Here is a 21,350-nt window from a genome sequence, read left to right on the forward strand (position 1 = left end):
ACCAATACACTGGAAAATCATCAGAGGGAGCAAGGCAAAAAGTCCCTGCTCCAGACTTTGTGGGATGGATGTCCATGAAATTTTGTTTCTGATAGGGCAAGGCAGTCTCAGGAACATGGGGGAAAGGATCTTTTCTGGCTACTATCCCACCCCAGCCCTTTCATTGGCTCCCATCAAGTCCCTGCCCCAGCCCAACTGCCCCACCTTGCTTCCCAGGCATTCCCAGATCTCCAGTACAACCCCACCAGGCCCCCTAGGCCGAACTGTTGTAGGACTACCACATTAGAGGACACTAATTCTCACCCTAGGCAAGGGAGGGCACTGCCTGGGCAGCCCTCAGGACAACATACTGCATGGACAGTGTTCTCCACCAGGACACAGGCCAGGCAAGAGCACGCTCTGAAAAAGGGGAGCAGCAGATGCCTGGGCACCCTGTTTCATGCTACCCAGCTGGGGCCTGTGGATGTCCCACATGGGGATGCTAAGCAGCTCAGGGACCACTACACACTGCTGACCTCCTCAGATAGGCAGCTCAGCAGCTGCCTTTTATCCTCTATTGTCCCTTTCCTTTAGAAGAGGCTGGTTCTCCCTTAACTATATGTCACAGACCCCAAATCCCCCATACAAGAGCTAAACGATTCTGAGTGAGAAATGACACACTCATCTCTGAAAGCCAACATCCAGGCTCAGGGTTGAGCCCAGTGCCACCACAGACATGGCCACCAAGCTCCAGAGGGACTGGAGGTATCCACATGCTGTCCCCACACAAGGCAGGCAGTGAGACTGCTGAAGATGCAAGATGCCATGTCTATATAACCACATTCCCAGCGTGACCTACCAGGTCCTTGCTGGAAGGTGTGACAGCAGCCCTCGCACCTGTGGTGGAAAGGGGTGTCAAACACATGGGATGCTGTTGAGGGATTGAGACTTGGAGGTGCAGAGACAATGAAGGGGAGGTATTTCCACATTGTTCTCCCAGCTCCCAGTGGCATTGTCCAGTCCTGCCAGCCAACACCAGGCTGCTCGGACATGAACAACAATGGCAGGAGGAGGCAACCCCAGCCCAGTTATAACACTCGTGCCACACTCAAGCTACCACCTCCACCACAGCCCAGCCCCTCCTCCGGATCGAGACCTGTGGTACTAAAGCAGTTGTTGAAAACTCTTCCTTCCTTGCCACCTTTGAGGTGAAGATCCCAACACCAGCATCTCCCAGACCCTTTTCCCAGCCCCTCCCAGCAACACCAAGCCTGGCAAATACCTTACGGCAAGTAATTTTACGTTAATCTGCATTTACACAAAAATAGAGCAATTCTATATTTATAGAGATTTATAGCCGGTTCCGTGCTGGAAGAGCTATTGAGCAAGGCCAGGAGCTGTGGGCGGTCCGGGCTCCCGAGCAACCGGCTGCTTCTCATTCGGCATTTCGAACATACAAAATTAAAGGCATTCGTCTCCGTCTGGTTTCTTAAATAGATAAGGGGGGATTGAACGGACAGTATGTACAGAGGGGCAGTGGCAGGGCCTGGTGCCCTGGCCCCAGCCTCACGCCTCCGCCCGGGGTCAGTGGGGCCGGCTGCTGGACTCTGAGGGCTGCCGCTGGCGGGGAGGAGTGTAGCCATTCAGGTAGCCGTTGCTCTGGCGTTTGCTGAGTCCTCCGTTAAGAATGTCCTGGATGTGCTGCACTATCAGGTTTATGGCCACTGTGAGTAAAAGGGGGAGAGATTGTATTAGGATCACTGCAATCAACCAGAGCCAAGGCAGAGCTCGTGCCCCTGTTGTCTCTCTCCTGCTCCCATCCTCTCCCATCCCAGCCTTGTGGGGAAGAGCTGCCGCACTGGCACTTCTTCCCCTTGCCTGAGCTGAGCCCAGCACTAAAGCCAGTACGGTCAGGGTGATTCCAGACAGGTCCCAGCTGCATGTCTAGCCTTGAAGAAGTGCATACCGCTTTGTGCGAGATGAACCAGAAGTTTGCCTGGCAGCACTGCACATAAATGGTCTCTCAGGTTTGATCAGAGAAACAAAAACTCCCAGTCACTAACACTCCAGGTAGGAGCAGAGGGAACAGGCTCATTTCAGCACACATTTGGTAACAGCACTATCTCAGGTGGCAGTGGCCTGGGTCACCTCCGTGGCAGGTTCTGCTACCTCCTACCTAACTCCACTGCAACAGCAACAGCCCAAAGCCAGCTGCCAGGGGTATGGGCCCACTTACCTTCATTATCTGCTCCTCTGGGAATGATCACGTCAGCATATTTCTTGGTCTGGGAGAAGAGAGCACAGTTACAGGGAAATTGGAAAGACACCACACTGGAACATCATCCCTGCTTCCTGGGGCATGACCTTGCTTTCCCCAAGCCAAACTCGAACCCACTGATTGCCGACAATACATTTTGGATGCTCTTTTTTGTGTTCTGCTCTGTTTCAAGGGCCATGCTTTGTGCCCTGACTCCATTTGCATGAGCTCATGCCAGTAAGAGGCACTCTTAACAAAACCTGGAATTAAGAAGCCTCATGATCACAAGACTCCAGCAGCTGATGCTTTTGGGAACATTCTTCCTGCTGAATGCATCCAGACTTGCTCCAAGAGCAAGAGCTGGCATGCCTGGGCACAGCCATATGATCTACTTGGGATGAGGGGAGAATTCCCTACCACATCGCTTACAAAGAAGGTGTGATTCAGGACACCAGTTCTGACCCAGTTTCACCTGCAGATGCCAGTCTCGGTTTCCCTTCCCCATTTGTGTCAGTTTTACAGCTGACAGCCAAGCTGCACCAAGCTAGCTGGGTGATGGGTGTCACCTGACACCTCCAAGTGCTTCCAGACATATCAAAAGTCACCAGGATATGTTGGACCATTTCAGTGCTGGACCACTTGGCCAAGAGCTGGTTTAGGGGTCAAATAACAGCAACACTGGATGCTGAGCCTGCTTAGTATCTGCATGTAATTGCTCTGCAGCTGAGCACCAGGTTGGAAGTGGGAAGAGATCACTGCAAAGTGGGTAGGGACAAAGCAGCTTTCTGCCCTCCTTGTTTCACATTCCATCCTCCTACAGACTCTTCATCAGAAGACAGTGACAAAGCAGTGTCTGCTGCTTTAGCTGGCTGGGGACTTCCAAGGTGGGGAGCCTTGCAAGCTGGACCTCCCTCTTGGGAAAAGCCTTTCAGGGATTATACTGGAATTGGCCCCCAGAGCCACAATCTAGTGAGACTGAGAAAAAGGAGCTGTACATGAGCCAGGAAAAGATCTTGTAGCACAGAAAGAATTAGGCCCTCTCATGGGAAAGAGCAGAGCTGGTCAGATAGACAAGCACAGAGATGCTCCTGAGGCTGCAGGCACAGGTTTAATTTCTGCCTGTGGTACTGGCCAGCAGTTCCCAGGCTGCAGGACTCCACTGGCTCAGCTCCTCCAGAGTAAGAAAAAATTCCTCATACAACTACATCTGCCTGAAGAGCCATGAGAACCAAGGCACAGGGTCCTCTCCATGAGGGCCAGGAAAGGTGTACAATGGCTAATCCTGCAAATGTGCTATTTCCCCTGCAAGTTCTGCAGGACTGCAGGGGTCTCCCACATGCAGTGTCCCTGTCTGCTAGGAAGCCTTGCCTTCATTATCAGGAGGAGTTTCCTTGCTACGGGCAGACCTTGCAACCCTGAGCCACCCTGGCCACCGATCAGTCAGGAAATGAAACCTGCAAGGCCACATCCCAAGGCACAGAGAGAAGGAAGCTTCCCTGCTCTCCCAAGCATAAAGCCAGCAGCATTGAAGGGTGAAAAGGGCAGGCAGAACAGTCCAAAAGTGGAGGCAGCCACAGCAAACAGTGATCTCCCCTTTCCTGGCTAAATGCAGACAAGGATCTCTCCCAGGCTGGCACCTGCTGAGCTGACCAGTGCTTTGTCAGGCCCTGTGCAGGAAGGGGTTTCTCTTGCCACGTCACCTTCCCCTAGGGAATGGTGATCTTATCAGGAAGGCAGTGTCCCCATTTCACCCTGCCAGCACTGGCACCCATGTTTTGGCCAGATCTTGCAGGGAGGGAGCAAGGCACAGAAAGCTGGTCTGAACTCTAGGCACAAAATGCCCCTGCCTGAGGAGGTAGGCAGGTTATGGGGTATTTTTGGCAGACTTCTGTGTGTGTCAATCCCTCAACTTACCGGCAAACAGAACTCCTCAAAGGCAGGCTTGACAAAGGTGATATACTGAGATAAGATCTGCTCGAGGTCCCTGCCTCGCTCACTGATGTCTCTTAGCACTGTGGGGAAGATGTAAGACAGTCAGGAGCTGAGACAACAATCTTTCCACCTCCCTTCCCTTCAGTACAGCCTTTGACCTGCCACTGAAGTATTTTGCCCAAGTTCTCTGTTCCTGGAAGCTGTTGCTGTGTCCGAGCACATCCCAGCCCAGCTACAGGCTTTTAACCTGCTACCAAGATTTCCTGCAAGCCAAGGGCTGGCTGACCTGATCAAGAGCTTTTCTTGGCCTCCCACCCTTCTCAGCTCTGCAAGCACACTCCAGCTGTAACCAGTGCCACCCCAGTCCTGTATATTCCCAGCTGCATCTCCTTCCTCCCTCTTGTTGCTCTGCCCATCCCAGTGCAGATGTGCCCAAGGAATAGAAAAGCAGTGGGGTTCACCCATACACATTAAGGTGCAGTTTAATTCCAGTCTACGGAGGTGAGGAGAGTAAAACTCAACACCCTGCTCAGCTCTGCCAGGCTCCTCATGGTATACCCTCACCTGAGTGGGACGGGAAGGCGAAGCAGGCTGAGTGGGTGCATGGAGGAGCTGAGCTCAGGAGGAAGCCAAAAGGCAGGAGAGCAAGCTGGCCTCCTGCTTGTTCTGCCACTCAGGCCTTACACCCTGTTTGCTTGGGCTACTTGGGCCACTGCCATCTCCAGTTTGAAGCCACTTCAGTGTGGACAAGTGCCCCAGTTCAGCAGGAATTCAATTCACTGGCAAGAGCCAAAAGAGCCCTGTGGCCAAGCAGATGGCTCTTGGCTCTCCCCAAGGGGCTGTCTGGCTTCTCCCCAGCCTGGCACTGGGTTAGGAGTCAGCCTTCCCTCATGTCTAAAGCAGAGCCAAGGCATGGCACTGCCAGCCTGCATGACCTGCTCGGCAGCCAGTGCTCGTGTGCTCGCAGGGCCAGGACAGTGCTGGTCTGGCACCGTCCCCAGGGCTCTCTTTGCCCTTGGCCAGCAGCTTCACAGGCTGTTCTTTCACAGCCCTGCACAGGGGAAGTGATAGGGAGGGGAAAAGGATGCGTGCCAGCTTCTTGCCTGCTCCAGGAACCAGGCTGCTCCACAGAGCAGGAGTAAGCCCCAGCTCAAACAATACAAGAAAAGAGGCAGTGAAAATACAACAGGCTTTTGTTTCCCAGGGCCCACATCCTATTTGTTCTCTGTGCCAGGGCAGGGAATGGTGTGCTTACAGCATGTGCAGGAGGCCCAAGAGCTGCTCCAGGGTGCAGGGGCCAGTTCTGACAGGCAAAGCTCTCCTGCCTGGTCTCAGGGCAGACCAAAGCAGGAACTGTCCCCCACAAAAATATCCACTGTCTTGCACCTGACCCCAAAGCAACAGGTCCCCACAGCGGTGGCTAAAACCATGCACCGTATCTGGAGAGATCACTCACAGGGCAGGCAAATATCACAAGGACAGATCAGCACTCATTTGGAGCTAGCAGGCATCACTCAAATCAGGCCCAAAACATGCATGTGACACTGGACCTGGCCCTTTGTTTTACAGAAACTGGTCAAGGACAGGGCAGCGAGGGATCTCAGCCAGAATCAGGTCCCTGATCCCCATGGATCAGGCTGTTTGAGGTACCTCACAGACCTTGCCCCTTGCACTCTGCTAGCAGCATTTTTCTTGGGAGAGGAGCTGGGATGGGGACAGTGCAAGTTGCACATATGAACCCCAGCTACTGATCAACTAAGCTGTCAGCATGGTTTCCAGGAACCTCATTTCCTGCTGCTGACCAGCTGAAAAGCCCATTGATGCAACCCTTTAGGACTTCTGGGACAGAAAGATGACTCAGGGCCACATCACAATGTAAGATCCCAACTTTTGCTACAAGCTGCCTCCAGCTATGTTCCACGGACATGATTATACCTTTGGTGCCTCATGCACAGGCTATGCTTTCCCAGAAAAGCCAGGGAGATATACAGTAAACAGATTTGATGCTGCAGTGGTCCTACCAGCTGCTGAGAGCAGGAAAATAGCCAGATTCCTATCAGAACAAGAAGTTGCCCTAACTATGAGACACCAATACCTCAATCAGCTGAGGTGCCCCCTTGCAAGCTACTGATGGTGAGTGGAAGAAGTAAAAGCCTTACAAGAAGCAGCATGGGCACAGCAGTGACCCGACCTGAGCTGACTTTGGTGCCCAATAACTCCACATAACACACCACCTCTCCTGTCCTGAGTGACCACCATAATAGATGGAGCCCAAGGTCATGGACTAAACTAACTCAGTGGACACTTGAGGCATATTTTACAGGGGTGGTCCATAAACTGGGGAATGATATCTGTGTGTTACATCAAAGGATGGGTAGAGTGGTGGTGGGTAAAGAGAATGTATCAGATAGTGTGGGACATGAGCATGACGAAGTGGTTTGGAATAAGAACGTACTGGTTTTTGCCATGCTAGAATTAATTTTCTTCACAGTGGCTGGTATGGGGCTGTGTTTTGGATTTGTGCTAAAAACAGTGTTGATATAACACAAAGATGTTTTCATTATTGCTCAGCAGTGCTTAAACAATTCCAAGGCCTTTTCTGCTCCTCACCCCACGCCACCAGCAAGGGGAGGGTACACAGCTGGGACGGCTGATCCCAACTGACCCAAGGGATGCTCCTCATCATATATATGATGACAAGGAGCTGGGAGAAGGAGGAAGGGGAGACTTTCACAGTGATGGTGCTTGTCTTCCCACATAACCGTTACACATGATAGAGCCCTGCTTTCCCAGGGATGACTGAACACCTGCCTGCCCACAGGAAGTGGTGATAAATTCCTCATCTTGCTTTGCTTGTGGCTTTTGCTTTACCTACTGAACAGCCTTTATGTCAACCCACAAGTTTTCTCACTTCTACCCTTCTGATTCTCTCCCCTACTCCACCAAGGGAGGCTGAATGAGCAGCTGCGTGGGGCTGAGCTGCTGGCTGGCGTTGCACCACGACATGCTACCCCAGGGCTGGGTGTCGACCCAAGTTCCTGCACAGCACAGTCTGTTTAAGGGATTAAGACTCATATTTCAGGATCTTGAAAGTGTGACCTGCTAATACGTCTCCCTGCAATGACTGTGCTGTCACCTCCCTGGATGAGTCATGCCAGAACAGTGGGCAGGGTCAAGAGGAACGCATAAAGAGATTTTAATTTCTGTTGATGACATCCCAGCAGCTGAGGAGATTGTGTATCTGTCTGACAGCAGGAGGGCAGGCAAGACCAGCTCCATTGCAGAGGGGAACAGTCCCATGCACACAACACTCCCAGACTGACGCACTGAGACACGCTCCTCACGTCACAGCAGCGAGCTCTGGAAGGAACCACTCCTTCTGCATCCCCAGACACCCTGTGCAGCCTGTTGGAGCCAGGCAGAAGTAGGGACAGTTCAGACAGAAGTGGATTCTGCCTCAAGAGTCCTCAAATGCATTTTTAGTCAGCCAGGAGTCGCTATATCAATGATCCACTCCTAAAGGCTGCTTTGAAACGAACAGCACCTCAAGTCATGCAGTCCCTGCATAGCTGGAGTCCCTCCTATGTCAGCTGGCAACCCATAGCCAAGCCAGCTGGACACAGGGAATCCTAGAGAGGGATCTTCTGGTTCCCAAGGGTCTTTGCCCCCAAACCATCACCCCAGTGCCAAGTACCACAAAGAGGCTCTATGATGCATTGCACAGAATAACATGTACAACCAGACTCTCCATCTGCACTGTCCACAATGGACATTCTCACACCCAAATGCCATCCTTGAAGCATGTTACCTATTAAGTTGTCTTTATCTCAACCCACAAACTTTCTTTTACCCTTGCAATTCTCTTCCCCCAGGAGACCCATACCCCAGGTCCTGAGGGGATCTGTGAGGCACTGTCTTCTGACTGAACTGTCCAGATGCTCTACCTTGCCCACCACACCCTTCCCTGCTGGTACTGCTGACTGGCAGCAGCTGCCACTCAGCTGCTGGCACAGGGATGGTGCCACAAGGCCATGTGAGGACATGGCAGGCTCAGTAGTCACACTGCTGCATGCATCACAGCAGGAATCCCAGACAAGGCAGCAAAAATCCCAGGAGACATGGAGCAAGGTGCTCTCCACCAGGAGCAGCACAGCTTTGTGCCAACTCCAGTTCTGCTCTGGTCACTGTCACCTGCCTCTGTGACCAGCTGCCCGGATCAGTTAAGGGATATTTCTGTCCCTGCTGCCCGAGGCACACTCAGGTCTCACCTCTGCGGGACAGCCGAGTGTCTGCATCCGTGTCCACAAAGAGCTTCATGCGGAAGAGGTCCCGCACCTCCTGGCTGTAGAAGGCCAGAATGCCTTCGAAGAGCACCACATCGGCAGGGTACACGGTCACCGTCTCCTCTTTCCTGGCAGAGGGAAAGAGAGTCAAAACATGCTGGTGGGGTGGGAAACTAAAGAGAGGTGGGGGGAAAACAGCGGTGCTCCTAGGCACTGCTCCAACCCTGGGACATCACTGCTGCACCAGGGGGGTGACCAAGGAGAGGGCAGACCTACCCCACCGCCGTGAAGGGAATCCAAGGCATACGTACGCTTCCTGGAAGGATAAATGGCAGAGCAGGAAGCACACTAGCCCTGCTCCCCCCACCTCAGCCAGCTGCTGCTTGTAGGTGTTACGTGCCAAGCCATAAAGCCCAGGAAAGCCTATGCATGGAGCTTGACTCAGGGGAACCTGCAAAGCCAGTTCTGCTTCCCTGGGAACAAGGTAGTACTTTCCTGACTGCACAGCACTTTTGCGGGAAACAGAGCAGGGTCACACCATCAATGACCAACACAGGCATGCAGAAACAAGCTGAACACATGCGAGGGAAGTGTTACAAGAGCAAGAAATCTCCTCCTTTCCTCCCAAAGCCACTGGGGGAAAAGTGCTCAAAGCATCACTGTGGTGCCCTTTAGTGTGACAGCAGCACCAAGCTTGCTGCCTGCCTCCCTCTCCTCCAAGCCTGTGGCCTGCCCACAGCTTCTCTTCTGGGTACAAGTGGCACTGCTGAGCTGTTTGAGCCTGGAATCCTTGTTAAAGCTGCAAAGTTTCTAGGTAGAGGAAGTGCGGATGAGGGGAAAAAAAAGGCGGGCCTTAACCCCCCTGCACTGATGCCTGTATGTTGCTGGATGTCACTGCATGGCTATGCAGTTTTCCAGACTCTCAGACAGTGCCTGTATCTGCCTGATCCTCTAACCAAGGGGCTGGAGCAGTTAGGATGGGAACTTTTGGCTGGCAGGTTAGGTGCCTAAGAGAAGGCACGAGCAGGGCAGGCGGATTGGGCTGGTTGCTGCACCGCAGGGCGTTAGCGGAGGCATGGCAAGGCAGGAGCAGCTGTTAGACCTGGAGTGGGAGACAAAGTCATAGACAGGAATCTGGACCGTCTTCCCTTCTGTGATCTCTTTGAGTGTTTTCACGATCAGCTCGTTGTCAAAGGCATCTGAGGAGAGAGAAAACATTACGGGAGGCAGCTTCACAACCTCTCCCACCCACCAGATGCTGAGCTTAGCCCAGCCAGTCACTGGCATCCTGCACTGGGCACAGACAGACACACAGGCTTGGGAGAAAAGTCCTGCACCTCCCCATGGGCATAGCAAGGCCCAGCTCTCCTGGAGCCAGGAGTCTTCATGGCTCTGCAGCAGGCTGGGATGCAGCCCACAGGGATCAATACCACCCTTGTACAGCAGCACTGACAGCCCAGGCGCAGAAGGGCATCTCCTCCAGGGCTCCAGCCCTTGGAGAGACTGGAACAGTGTTCCAGCCTTGAGCTGCTGGACAGACAGGGCTCTGTTTGCTCAGTGCTCGCTGCCTCCAGCCATTGTGCTCATGGGGACGAAGGGACAGTGGCTCTGGAATTTCCCCACCAAGCCTGGAGACAGTTCAAAGAGCCCCTGTTGTAGTAACAGGGCACGGCCCCCTCAAGGGGTTTGCAGAGCAGCTGCAAAGACGGTTCCCTCCTTGAGAGAGGGACATGGAGCTGCTGGCTCCAGAGGGCTGTGCCAGGCCAGATCTCCCTGGCTCTGAACCAGCTGCACCAATTTGCAGCTTAGTCTAGTGAAGGGTGTCCCTGCCACGGCAGGCGGGGTGGAACAAGATGAGTTTTAATGTCCCTTCCAACCCAAACTATTTCATTACTCTATGAAAAAATATGTTGAAACTGGGGAGTGTTTTTGCAGCGAGAGAAGCATCTTAAGAGTTTGAGGGTTCACAACCTGCCCTTTCTCATCCCAAACACTCTACCCCAGGAGCAGTTTCTTTCCCAAGAGAGAAAGAGGCTGTACTGGAGGCACACAGTTGGCCAACTCAGCCCTGTGCAGAGACAGAGCCTCAGTGTCCATGCAGGCTCTTTGCTGGTGGAGCTGGGGGTCCCACTCCAGCCCTCGCCCCACACTGTGTGACAGACCATCAGTGCTGTTCTCCATTCACCTGGGTGGTCAAAATTGAACTGGCCTTTGAGTGCTTTGGATTTCTGCTCTGAGGTGAGGACTCTGTAGAAGCTGTCCTGGCTCACAATCACCACCTGCTTCTGGCGGTAGTCCACCTCATTCTGGCCCAGCAGCTGGACAATCTTGGAGCATACTGAGGACTGGGAAAAGAACAGCAAAGGGAGCAAGTCAGTGGCAAGTGGTATCTAAGAGGCACAGAGAGGATGTCCCCAAGTAAGATGCACTCCTTGCTGGATGTCCAGCCAACAGTTTGTGGTCGTCTTGAAGGCACAGCCCAGGGAAAAGTTCTCTAGAGGCATCACTGTGGTGCCTTTTAGTGTGACAGCAGCACCAAGCTTGCTGCCTGCCTCCCTCTCCTCCACCCCTATGGCCTGCCCACAGCTCCTCTTCTGGGTACAAGTGGCAGCAGAATACAGTCAGCTCCTGCCTGGGTTCAGCTACATGGCAAGGGGCCCCAGCCACTCCAGCCTGCGAGGCAGCTCCCTATGGAGCAGAGCTGCATAAGGCACTGAGGCTGAACCTCCTTCTTGGGAGGCAGCCCAATGCCTTGTCTCCCCCAGTCCTGACCCAACCCAGAGACCCCACCACAGCACTGACAAGGGGAGGAGAGAGGCCTCAAAAGGAGAGCCAACAAAATCCAGGATGAAAAGACACCACGAAGAGAGTTCTGGGACTTTATCAGGGATCTCTGCCACAGCTCCCAGGGTTGGGAGGAGTAGGTGCAAGCATATCCTGGTGCCTCTTGGCACAGCAAGCCTAAGTGCACTGCAAAGTCAGTGGTTAGGGAGCCACGTGGCTCTGGCTGTGGGTGCAAGATCCCCATGAGCGCTGCTGGCACCAGGACTGGCACCTCTCACCACACAGAGTGGGCTGGGTGAGGGTGTCCAGCATTGATTCTGCTGGCATCACACAAGGCAGGGTCACACTGGACCCTGCCATTGCAACACAACTCAAAGCACAGCTTGGGGGACAAATCCCAATGCCTACTCTAGTCCCTTCTCCTCAATCACAGGAGTCCTTGGCCACTGTGTAACACAGCAGTGATAACTGCAGCACTGCCTGGCAGCTGGCACTGCCCTGGCCAGCAAGAGCCAAGGTCAGGCTGCCTAGGGAGTACTATGCTGCCTGCAGGAGCCCTGTTTGTCCTGCCTGCTCCTGCCCCACAGCATCCACTGTTCAGGGCAAAGAGGGTGCTCCTGAAGCCAAACTGAGCTGCTTCACCTCCACGCTGGTTGCAGATGCCCAGCTGAGCCACTCCTGGCCCCAGTCACAACAAATACTCTGCTGAACCCTGTACTCTACAAAGAGAGGCTTGCTTGCCCCAACCTGCCTTTCCCAGCTTGCCAGTGGCTTTTTCCATGCTCCCACCCCCTGGCTGGTTCAACCATTTGCTCCATACCTGGCTGGCAACCTCCAGCTGCAGAGCTGAAAACAGTGCTGGTGAGAGCAAGCAGGGAGGGGAACACACGCTTGGCAGAGAAGGTCTCCCCAGCAGGCAGAGGGAAAGGCTGTTTGCCTGAGAAGCTGGAATATTTGACGGCATTCCTGTCTCCAGAGACCGTCTCTTCCCCTCCAGGCCAGGCTGACCTGACTTGGCTGTGAACGCTGGGCTGTGAGTCAGCCCCAGCCCTGCTGGAGAGCCTCCACTCAGCACTGCTGCGGAGCAAACTGGCTCAGGCTGCCCAACAGCAGCCCGGGCAGTCTGGGGCACCACTCCAGGTTTCAGGTCAGGAATGGGGTCTCCCTGAGCATCCCACCTTCTTCTCCAGCTTCTCACAGCTGGCAAGGTGTGCTTCCCAACCCACACAGGCAGCCCTGCCCTGCAGCAAGCTGCTATCACACAGAGCAAAGCCCTGCAAGTCAGTGCCAGTCACCTACCCCCTGGCACACACAGGCACAAAGCCAGGGCCCACTGTTTCCTCTGTTTGCTCACTCCCCATATCCTCCTGCAGCCTGGGTCAGCTCTAGTGCTTATGCAGCTGTATCCCGCAGGTTTCGCAAAGCCAGGGCATGCACAGTGCCTCTCCTCCACTTTTCCTGCCCGCTCTCTCCCCCAGACACCGCTGCCTTCCCATGCAGTGAGGAGAGGCAGCACAGCAGGGTTCAGCCTTGGCCACAGCTGCCCAGGACACCAAACTTCCCAGGCCCTTTGCCATTAGAAATAAACCACCTTTCAGCACAGCCACACAGCTTCCCAGCCTGTAGATTCGCAGGCTCCATGTGGATTTGCACCAGAAACTGCTTTCCCCAGCCCAGGAGAATGAACAGGACACCTTTACTTTGGATCAGTGAAAACAACACACCAATTGCATTCACCCTCTCCCCCTGGACCTCAGCATGTAAATGGGCAATAAAATCATTTGAGAGCATCAAAGAGTTCCTGCCACTCTTTCTTCTGCCTTAGGCACACTAATCTCTATTTTACGGATCCTGGAAAGCAAAGAAGAGTCTCCACCAGCCCTGAAAAATCACCTCTCTGTCTCACGCCTCACAACTCAAGACACCCAATGGTGAGAAAAACCCAAGGAGAAAATATCCCTCAGCAACTGGAGACTGGAACACACCCTCCTCTGGGGTTCCAGGATGAGAATCAGGGCATATTCTAGCTGCATTTGCCATCAGGGCTCTGGGGTGGACGGTGCTTCTTGCAAAAGCATCCAGACAGATACTACAGACTCTTCCCTTTTCCGTGGTGGGCTTTGGAGAGCTGGCAGAAGTGGTGGAGAAAGATGACTATGAGAACACCTGTCTTGGGTTTGCCAGCTCAACCCAAGACAACACCCTGCTCTCAGGACCATGCTCAGGTTCAGCATACCATATCACCTGAGTGAACAGGGATGTCACCTCTGGGCTCTGTGAAGAGGCACACATGTCACCTTGGTCCTACAGGTGTGGGCCAGGGCACTGCTCACACATTACACTTACATTAAGTGCAGCAGGACAGAGGGATAACAGGGAACAGGGCATGTTCCTCCAATCCCAGAGCTGAGTTCAGCTTGCCTTAGTGGTGCAGCAAACCTCAGCAAGGTCCAAGTGATGGTTTTTCCTTTTCTCACTATCATTTGTGATGGAAACAATGGCTCATGAGGGACATTCTCTGATGCCAGCTGAATACCTCTCACATCTGGACAGGCAGTTTTTCCCCTTGGTTGATAAACACTTTCTGTTGAGGAGGAAGAAAACCCAAAAATATGTAGCTTGGAAATTCCCCTACAGAACAGGAACAGAAACTCCTGGCCTCAGGAAGTGTTCCCCCAAATGACTGGCATGTTCCCCTGCTTACACTCTCTTCTCCCAAAGCAGCACAGCATACATAGATGACTGAAAAATCCACCAATAACTGGAAACGGCCACATCCAGGCTCTGGGGAGGCTGGCAGATGCACAGAAAGACCAAGACTAGAGGAGGACTCCAAAGTACCATGCCAGGGTGTAACCAGCCTGGATTCAGAGTGACATGTGCTGACACATATGCTGACATACACTCAGCACCCATTTAATGGACAACCTGGCCTCAGATTCCTTCCTTTGACAATTCCTATCTGCTTCTCCCAGGGGAAAAGACAGTTGTTTCTTCTCTGAGAAGCCCAGAACTGCAAGGGATGACTTGAGGAAGATGACATGATGCTACAGATGAATCCCAACAGTGAAACTCCAGGATTTGTGTCCCATCCCTAGCTCTGCCCTACATGACATCTCATCTGCAGATGACAGCCATGTCAGGTTTCCTTGGCTCTGCTTTTCCATACCCACATCATCCATGCACACCTCACCACAACCCAAGGTGAACACTGACAGTAATTCAGCCACAGTGCACTCCTGGCAACAGGATACCTTACTTGAGCAAAAGCCTGCCCCTCCTCCAGAACTTGGTTTAAACTAAATATAGCCAGGACCCAGCAGCCTCCACGGTTGCCAAGCAGACCTTTCCAGGTTAACCACAAAAAACCCAATGCACGACTTTCCAAGCAGGGAGGGAGGGAGGGAGGGAGCCCTGGCCCCTGCCATCAGTAATGATTTCCCACATGGTGCACAGAGGGGAACTTGGCTCCTTGTTTGAGCAAACTGGCTGCAGCCCCCGGAGCTGTACTCCCCCAGGCTTTGTGTTCGAGCTGCTCCTTGGGAAAGCTGTGCCAACCAGCCCACACCACACACAGACGGTGGGGAGGGCGGCATCTGCACAGCACAGGCAGCAAGCTTGGAGATGGTATTCCTGAACAGAAGCAGCTGCAGCTCCCCTTGCAGGACTCGTCCTCTGAACCAAGCACACAAATAGACAGTGTTCAAAGAAGAAGTGCAGCTTTATTCTGCTGGGAGGGAAGACGCAGAGGGCACCTGGGGGAGAAATACAGAATATTTTCCCAAAAGGTACACAGAGGAAGAAACTTAGATGGGTGTTCAGAGGCCTACCCCTGACATTTATTTGGAACACATTAATCACCTATTTAATTCATGGCCTATAGCCAGCTGCTCAGATATTCTTCAGGAGTTGACTAATTCCCCAACATTATTATGCAGATTATCCCACAATCCCTCTTGGGTAGCTCTCATCAGGCATTGAATTATGACTTCAGATGGGTATTAGGGAGAAAGCTGATGGACAGTGCCACAGTCAACCACTGTGAACCACCATGTGAAGGTGCCAGGCAGGACACACAGCCGATGCTTTCAGCCCCAGGTTTGCTGCAGCAGACAGGGCAACATAAGTACTCCTGCCTGTAGGGGGATAAGGCCTGTCCTTGGCTGACAGGAACTCCTAAGCATTGTGCAGGCAGATATGCTAAAACACCCTCGCTGGGAACAGTCTGTCCATCCCCAGGGAGCCTGGCGCTGCAGAGGGGTGTCCGAGTTCCCACTACAGCCGCAGCTTGAAACTCACATCTTCCCAGGGACTCTAGATGTGACACCCATCAGAAGTGACTTACCAAGATCAAGTCATTTCAAGCCCTTAAGAAACACTGACTGAAAGCTGCCAGACCCCTCAGGAGCAGGTGAAGAAGAGCTGTGCCAGAAACAAGACCTACCAGGAGAGGCATGTGTTGGGCTCCATTGCAGAAGGAGAAGCACAGCCTCCTGCCACCACTGCAGGCTGCTTGCCCTGAGCCAAGCTGCTGCTCATGAGGACAGTTCTCCTCAGCAGAGGAATGCCCTTGGCCCATGACAAAAGCTAAAGCTGTGAGCAAAGACAGACTGCAGCAGTCACAGTCCACCAGGGAGAGGAGCCCAGAGGTTATCTCCAGGGGCACCACTGCCATAATGCCCTTCCTGTAGGATTGGGATGCGAGCAGGCTTGGCAGGGGCTATTGACGGCTCTGCATCCGCAGCAGCCTGGTTGGGGTGTCCTCATCACATCCTTGAGGATATAAGACAGTCACCAGTTTTGGGATCTAGCAGGGGTTTTTTTCCCTAAGATCAAACATCAGGGACCACTGTAATTACTTGTTTCATTTCTCCAATGTACCCTTTCCAGGCATCACAGGGGGCTATTACTCAGTTATATTCCTGAAATGAGGAGCTGTGGTGATGCTTCCCTACTCTCCAGCAGCACACGAGTTACAGATTTTGGTATCTTCCTGAAGGTTATGGTAATTATAGAGTACCAGGAAGTTCTCAGTGGACTGGGGTGACACACACAACAGATACCAAATTGGAAAGGGTCCCAGAGTATCTATCAAATGTCTGCCACAGTTCATGACCCACGCAATCCTTTCCAGTCCTAAAGGAGCACATCCGTATGGCAACACTGAGACTGGAAACTTGCTATTCTCGTACCAAAAGGCTGAGCCTCCACCCAGTGCTTTCCCAGGCAGGTTCACCATTCCTGCCTTTCCCTTTGTGAGCCATAGGCCAACCAGCCTGGGAGTGGGATAGCCAGGTTTCTGTTCACTCCTCCTGGGACACACTGCATGTGATCAGCAATCCCAGACTGGAGCATAAACAGGCACAAACACAGAGGCTCTAAACACAGATTACGCATGGGGAGGCAAATAAACCCTCTAACACAATCCCTTCCAATCCTCTGGTTTTAGGCACAGGATATTTTTCTCAAGCCCCTGCTGCAAACTCCATAGCCCAGTGCTGGCTGAGCCCACGAGACTATGGTAACCAGGCTCCATAACCAATTCACACATATTCCATCAGTAACAGGAAAGGGCTGACCCATCAAAACGTCCTGTGTATCAGTCTGATCGGGGCTGGCACAGAACAACATTCTGCTAGAAAGTTTGATGAGTCTCCAGCACACATTGACACCAGTGTTTAACAAGTCAGACCTTGTGATACAGGGCTCCTGCCAGCCACAGAACAAACGTCACCAGGAAATGGTGCTGAACTGGCACAGGGCTGCTGAAATTCCTGCTAGTACCCCTGGATCACTCCCAGGTCTCCCCTGGGCTTCTCTGTCAGCCATCCAGGTGGTGACATAGTGGCAGTGACCCCCAGGCTGCTGTGAGGGACCTCAGGCCTTGCTGGGGTGGGGACTGAGATGTATCACCAAAAAAGCCTCATGCAGATGGAACTGCCTCATCCAACTCAGGACACTGCTTCTCTGGGGACCAACACACTGGCTGTCCCACCCTGGCTGGGCAATACCAGCCTTCTTCAGCCTCCAGGCTGGCTCACTCTTCTAGGCAGGCAGCTCAGCCTCAGCCAGCCTTTTTGGTGTTTAAAGCAAAGTGCCTGGTGGAGTAACAGTGAAGAACACACCCGGCTGAACACGGGCTGCAATCTTGGTGCTCTGCAGTCTGGAAACTCTGAGGCTGCATGTTCAAACAGACATTGGTAACTTGATGTACTAACTCAAGACCCAAATGATGCAACCACAGGGCTGCAGTGGCATCCATATTCAGCCCTCACTAGTATGAGGGATGAACACCCAACAAAAGCGTGCAGCCCCTTAGAAATCTGTCTTTTCTTACAAGCTCCTGTTAGAAGGAAGCAATCAGCACCTCACTTCATGCGGGGACAGCAATTAATGCTTCAGCCTGAGCTGAAAGAGCTCTTCCCACCCCTGCAGCCACCCCAGCACCACCAGCAGAGCTGCAAGGTCCCAGCAGCTGAAGTGAGGACACAGGGAGAACTGAAGGAGGTATCCCAACACTTCCTATCTCAACTCAGTAGTCAGTTCTCTGAACTTTCCTCCAGGCCACAGCCTGGCTGCCTGCCTCACATACTGCAGTCCAGGTAGTCAGGAATCTCTTGCAGGAGGGAAGGAAGAAGCTGTTAGCACCAAGACCAAAGGTGTAAGAGGGAAACAAGAACTGTAGCAGAGCACTTGAAAGTGCATTGGATGAAAAAAAAATGCTGCAACCAGCCTTCAGAGTCCCTCTGAGAAAATGAGGCAGTTGCAGTCATCTCCAGCTTTGACTCAGAAGGAGAGGTCTTAACGTCATGTCATCTCCTTCACCCCAGGGAACAGCAGTGAGCTTTGTCCAGGCTGCACAGTGCTTGGATTTCAGAGGACAGTGCAAGAAATGCTGCCTCCCAGCAAGCTTTTGTGAAGAGCTGTCCCAACAGAGTTAACTCAAAACAGGTACAGTGCAGCTGGCACTGCCCTCACAGAGGCTGTGGCATCCCAGCCTGCCCACGACCTCTGCAGCTTTCCATTTTACTCCCAACACAGTCCAGATTTCTCTTCAGAGCCAAAACCCAGGAGAGCACTGAGGATTCCACCTCCTATTTTAGTGGCCAAAGTTGTTCAAGCCTCTTTAGTTCACTGGGGAACAGCACTCAGCCTTTGAGCTCGAGTTCTCAAAGATTTGCCTTTAAGGAATACCAGCCAAACACCATCCAGCTCCGTGGGAAGGCCCAGCTGCTTCCAACACCAGCGTCCCCAGGGCACCACAGGACACAAGTCATGGCAAGCTACAAGCACGATGCTGTCCTTCCAGAGCCTGACCATGCTGGTGCATCGAAAGGGGGGCTGTGGAGCCTTTTCTGCCCCCATCTCAAACTTAAAAGCAACAGTGGGAGGAGGTGGGGGGGGCCCTTGGAAGGCAAATTCCCTCCCGTTATCTTTGGGCTGGTGTGGTGCCAAAGGGGCGTGTTGTGACAACAACCCTCAATTGGTGTCAAGGCCAGTCGGAGGGATTTGTCACTTTCCCAGGGGGAAAGGTGCCTGCTTCACTTTCCTGCTAGTCTTTTGTTTTCACCCAGAGACAGCGCACTCCCACAGTAGTCCCTGGGCTGGATTTGAGCTGCAGGCAAGCCCTTGGCTAAGCACATCCAGCCCCACCACTGCTCTCCCAGAGTGTGCTGTGGTGCCCAGCATAGGGACAGGTGGGGTACAGCCCCTCTGCATCCCTGCCTTGCATCTACACCTGGTCCTTTTTTTCCTGTTGCTTCTCCTTGTGAAAGCTTTTTTTCTTTTCACCAGAATATTTCTTGCAGTCTTTCCCCACCAACTTTGTAATGTTCTGCAGGATCCCTTCAGTGGGCAACACTGCCCAGAGGTTTTTAGCAGCCAGCAATCACTGGAGGGGGGCAAAAACCAAAGCTGAGAGACAGGAAAAGCCAGTTAGTAACATCTCCCTTGCTAGAAAGAGCCACTTCCCTATTTTTTTACTAAGGCAGCCTGCTGCTATTAAGCATTTTCTCTTTGAAGTTGAGAGCCACTGTAGCATATTGTACTGTAATCACTGCTTTTACCTTGTGAGCCTGAGACACCGTGTTCGGAGACATAACAGTTCAGCAGCGCCAGACACGATGTTATTGGGACAACTACAGAGAGGCAGACCCACGCATCAGAGAACAGACAAACCCAGTGTGTTTGAGTCACCACGAGCTGTTCTGCAGGAACAATCCAGCATCGGTTCCCACTGGAGAAGCTTGCATCCTCCCTCGCCATCTCTCCCCTGTTATAGCTGGATTTTTCCCCCTTGCAGCAGCAACAGCAGTCCAAGAATCAATAGGGTACTCAGAGGCACATGCTTAAACACCAGGCTGAGATACAGCAGTTTGGTTGTGCCATCCTGCAAGGGGAAAAAAGGGGTCCCTCTTCTAAACATGAAACAAAACAGAGATGTAAGGCTCATCCTCCTTCTGTGCCGGCCCACATTCAGTTTCCTTAGCAAGAAATATTTCAAAGGTATGGCTACTTCCAAATGTATTCATGCTCTCCGAAACACCTCTTAAAAACGGAGGTGGAACGTGCCGCCCATCACAGAAAGGCTGATGAGCTGTGGAGCTGGTTTTACCGCTCTTAAATAAAACAAAAAAAAAAAGTAATTTTCTTTTCATATTGGGCGAGAAAACGACCTAGCTCTAGCTCAAGTTACACAAATAAAATAAACCCCACAGTGTGAAATAACTCAGATGAAATGCTAAGAAGCCGTGAGGCTGCCCTGCGCTGCAGTTTGGGTGTAGCAGCCTCCCGGGAACACCCGCATTGCCCCGGCGGGGACGCTGCCCCGGCCCCGCAGCCCTCGCCCCACTCTGCTCCCACCTGCGCTGCCAAGGGCCAGCCCCTCCCGGCACAGCAGCCAGGAGGTCGTTCTGCCGCTGTGAGTCAGCATTTGCTGCAGAATCCCCGCTACCCCAAAGTTAGGCAGGGAAGGGCACCCCCATGAACGACCGACACCATTGAAAAAAATAATAATGAAAAAAAATAAGTTAAAGAATTGCATCGCCCCTGTGAGGCGTGCAACCCTCAGGGACCAGACCCAGGTGAAGGGGGACGCGGAAACGCTGACCACAGCCACGGGCGGGAGGATTCTGCAGGGGGATGCCGCCTCCCCCACGGTTGAGCCGGGGCCACCCTCATCCAGAACGGCCCCGAGCTCGGCTCGCTGTCCCCTCCGGCTGGACCCCCCTTCCCTCCCCGGTGAGGCGGAGGGGCGCAGTGTCCCGGCCGGGAAGAAGCGGGTAAATCCCTTACCTACCCCGCACCCTCCATCCACGTGTCCGCGGCGCTCCGGCCGCCGCCCGGACAGAGGCCTCGGCGGCCGCGCTCCCTCCGCCAGCTCGTCCCTTGCCCGGGCAGCCGGCGAGCCCACGCGGCTCCATTCACACCCCCATCCCCACCTCCATTCCCACGTCCATCCCCGTGTCCCCCCTCGGCCCCGCATCCCCAGGCCGGCCGGCGCGGCGGGGCCGCGGGGAGCGCACGTGGCGGGGCGGCCGCTCGGACCCGCCGCGCTGCCATGTGGCCGGCGCTGGGGGTGCTGCACTGCGGGGCTGTCCCGGCCCCCGCGGGGCTCCCCGCCAGCCCCCCGCACCTTGCCGCTGGCCGTGCCGCCGCTGACCCCGATGAGGAAGGGCTCGCCGCCGCTGGGCTGCCCCTGCTCCTCCAGCCGCTGCTCGCTATCCCCCGCCATCCTCCCCTGCTCGCCGCCGCGCCTCCTCCGCCTTCGCTCGCCGTGCGGGGCTGGATTTATCTGATGAGTCAAGGGCCTTCCTCCCCGCCTGGTTCACATCCCCGGCGCTGCGGCTCCCTGCCAGGTGCCTGCCGCAGCTGCACATGCTCCGGCCCAGCCCGCCGGCGGGCGGCACTGCGGCCGCACGGGCCCGCACCGCGCCGCGCCCTCCCCGCCCCCGGACAAAGGCGATGCGGTCGCACCGCGCGCCAGACCCTGCTCTGTGTCCCCACCCGCTCCCTTTGCCTCTGTGACCACTCGCCATCATCCCAGGGAGCGCTGCGAGCTCACCACGGTAGTCCCCATCAGAACCTCCATTGTATGTCCCCCACGCTGGCCGAAA

The 21,350-nt window shown here is 53.9% G+C and overlaps 1 protein-coding gene across 2 annotated transcripts; it reads right to left on the minus strand.

The window, feature by feature from the left end:
- Positions 1-1,258: 1,258 nt before the first annotated feature.
- On the minus strand, positions 1,259-21,139 carry UCK2 (uridine-cytidine kinase 2). 2 transcript variants are annotated; one of them, XM_071565331.1, is made up of 7 exons: positions 20,870-21,139; positions 10,637-10,796; positions 9,554-9,650; positions 8,437-8,579; positions 4,151-4,248; positions 2,216-2,264; positions 1,259-1,703 (listed from the first exon to the last, which is right to left on the minus strand). In XM_071565331.1, exons 1-7 carry the CDS (start codon positions 20,966-20,968, stop codon positions 1,564-1,566), a joined length of 786 nt encoding a protein of 261 aa, XP_071421432.1. In that variant the 5' UTR covers positions 20,969-21,139; the 3' UTR covers positions 1,259-1,563. The 2 variants fall into 2 exon arrangements, with proteins under 2 accessions (XP_071421432.1, XP_071421431.1); XM_071565330.1 differs by lacking the exon at positions 20,870-21,139 and adding an exon at positions 20,534-20,734.
- Positions 21,140-21,350: the final 211 nt, after the last annotated feature.

The sequence above is a fragment of the Pithys albifrons genome, chromosome 10 (assembly GCF_047495875.1).
Source record: "Pithys albifrons albifrons isolate INPA30051 chromosome 10, PitAlb_v1, whole genome shotgun sequence".
Lineage (NCBI taxonomy): Eukaryota > Metazoa > Chordata > Aves > Passeriformes > Thamnophilidae > Pithys > Pithys albifrons.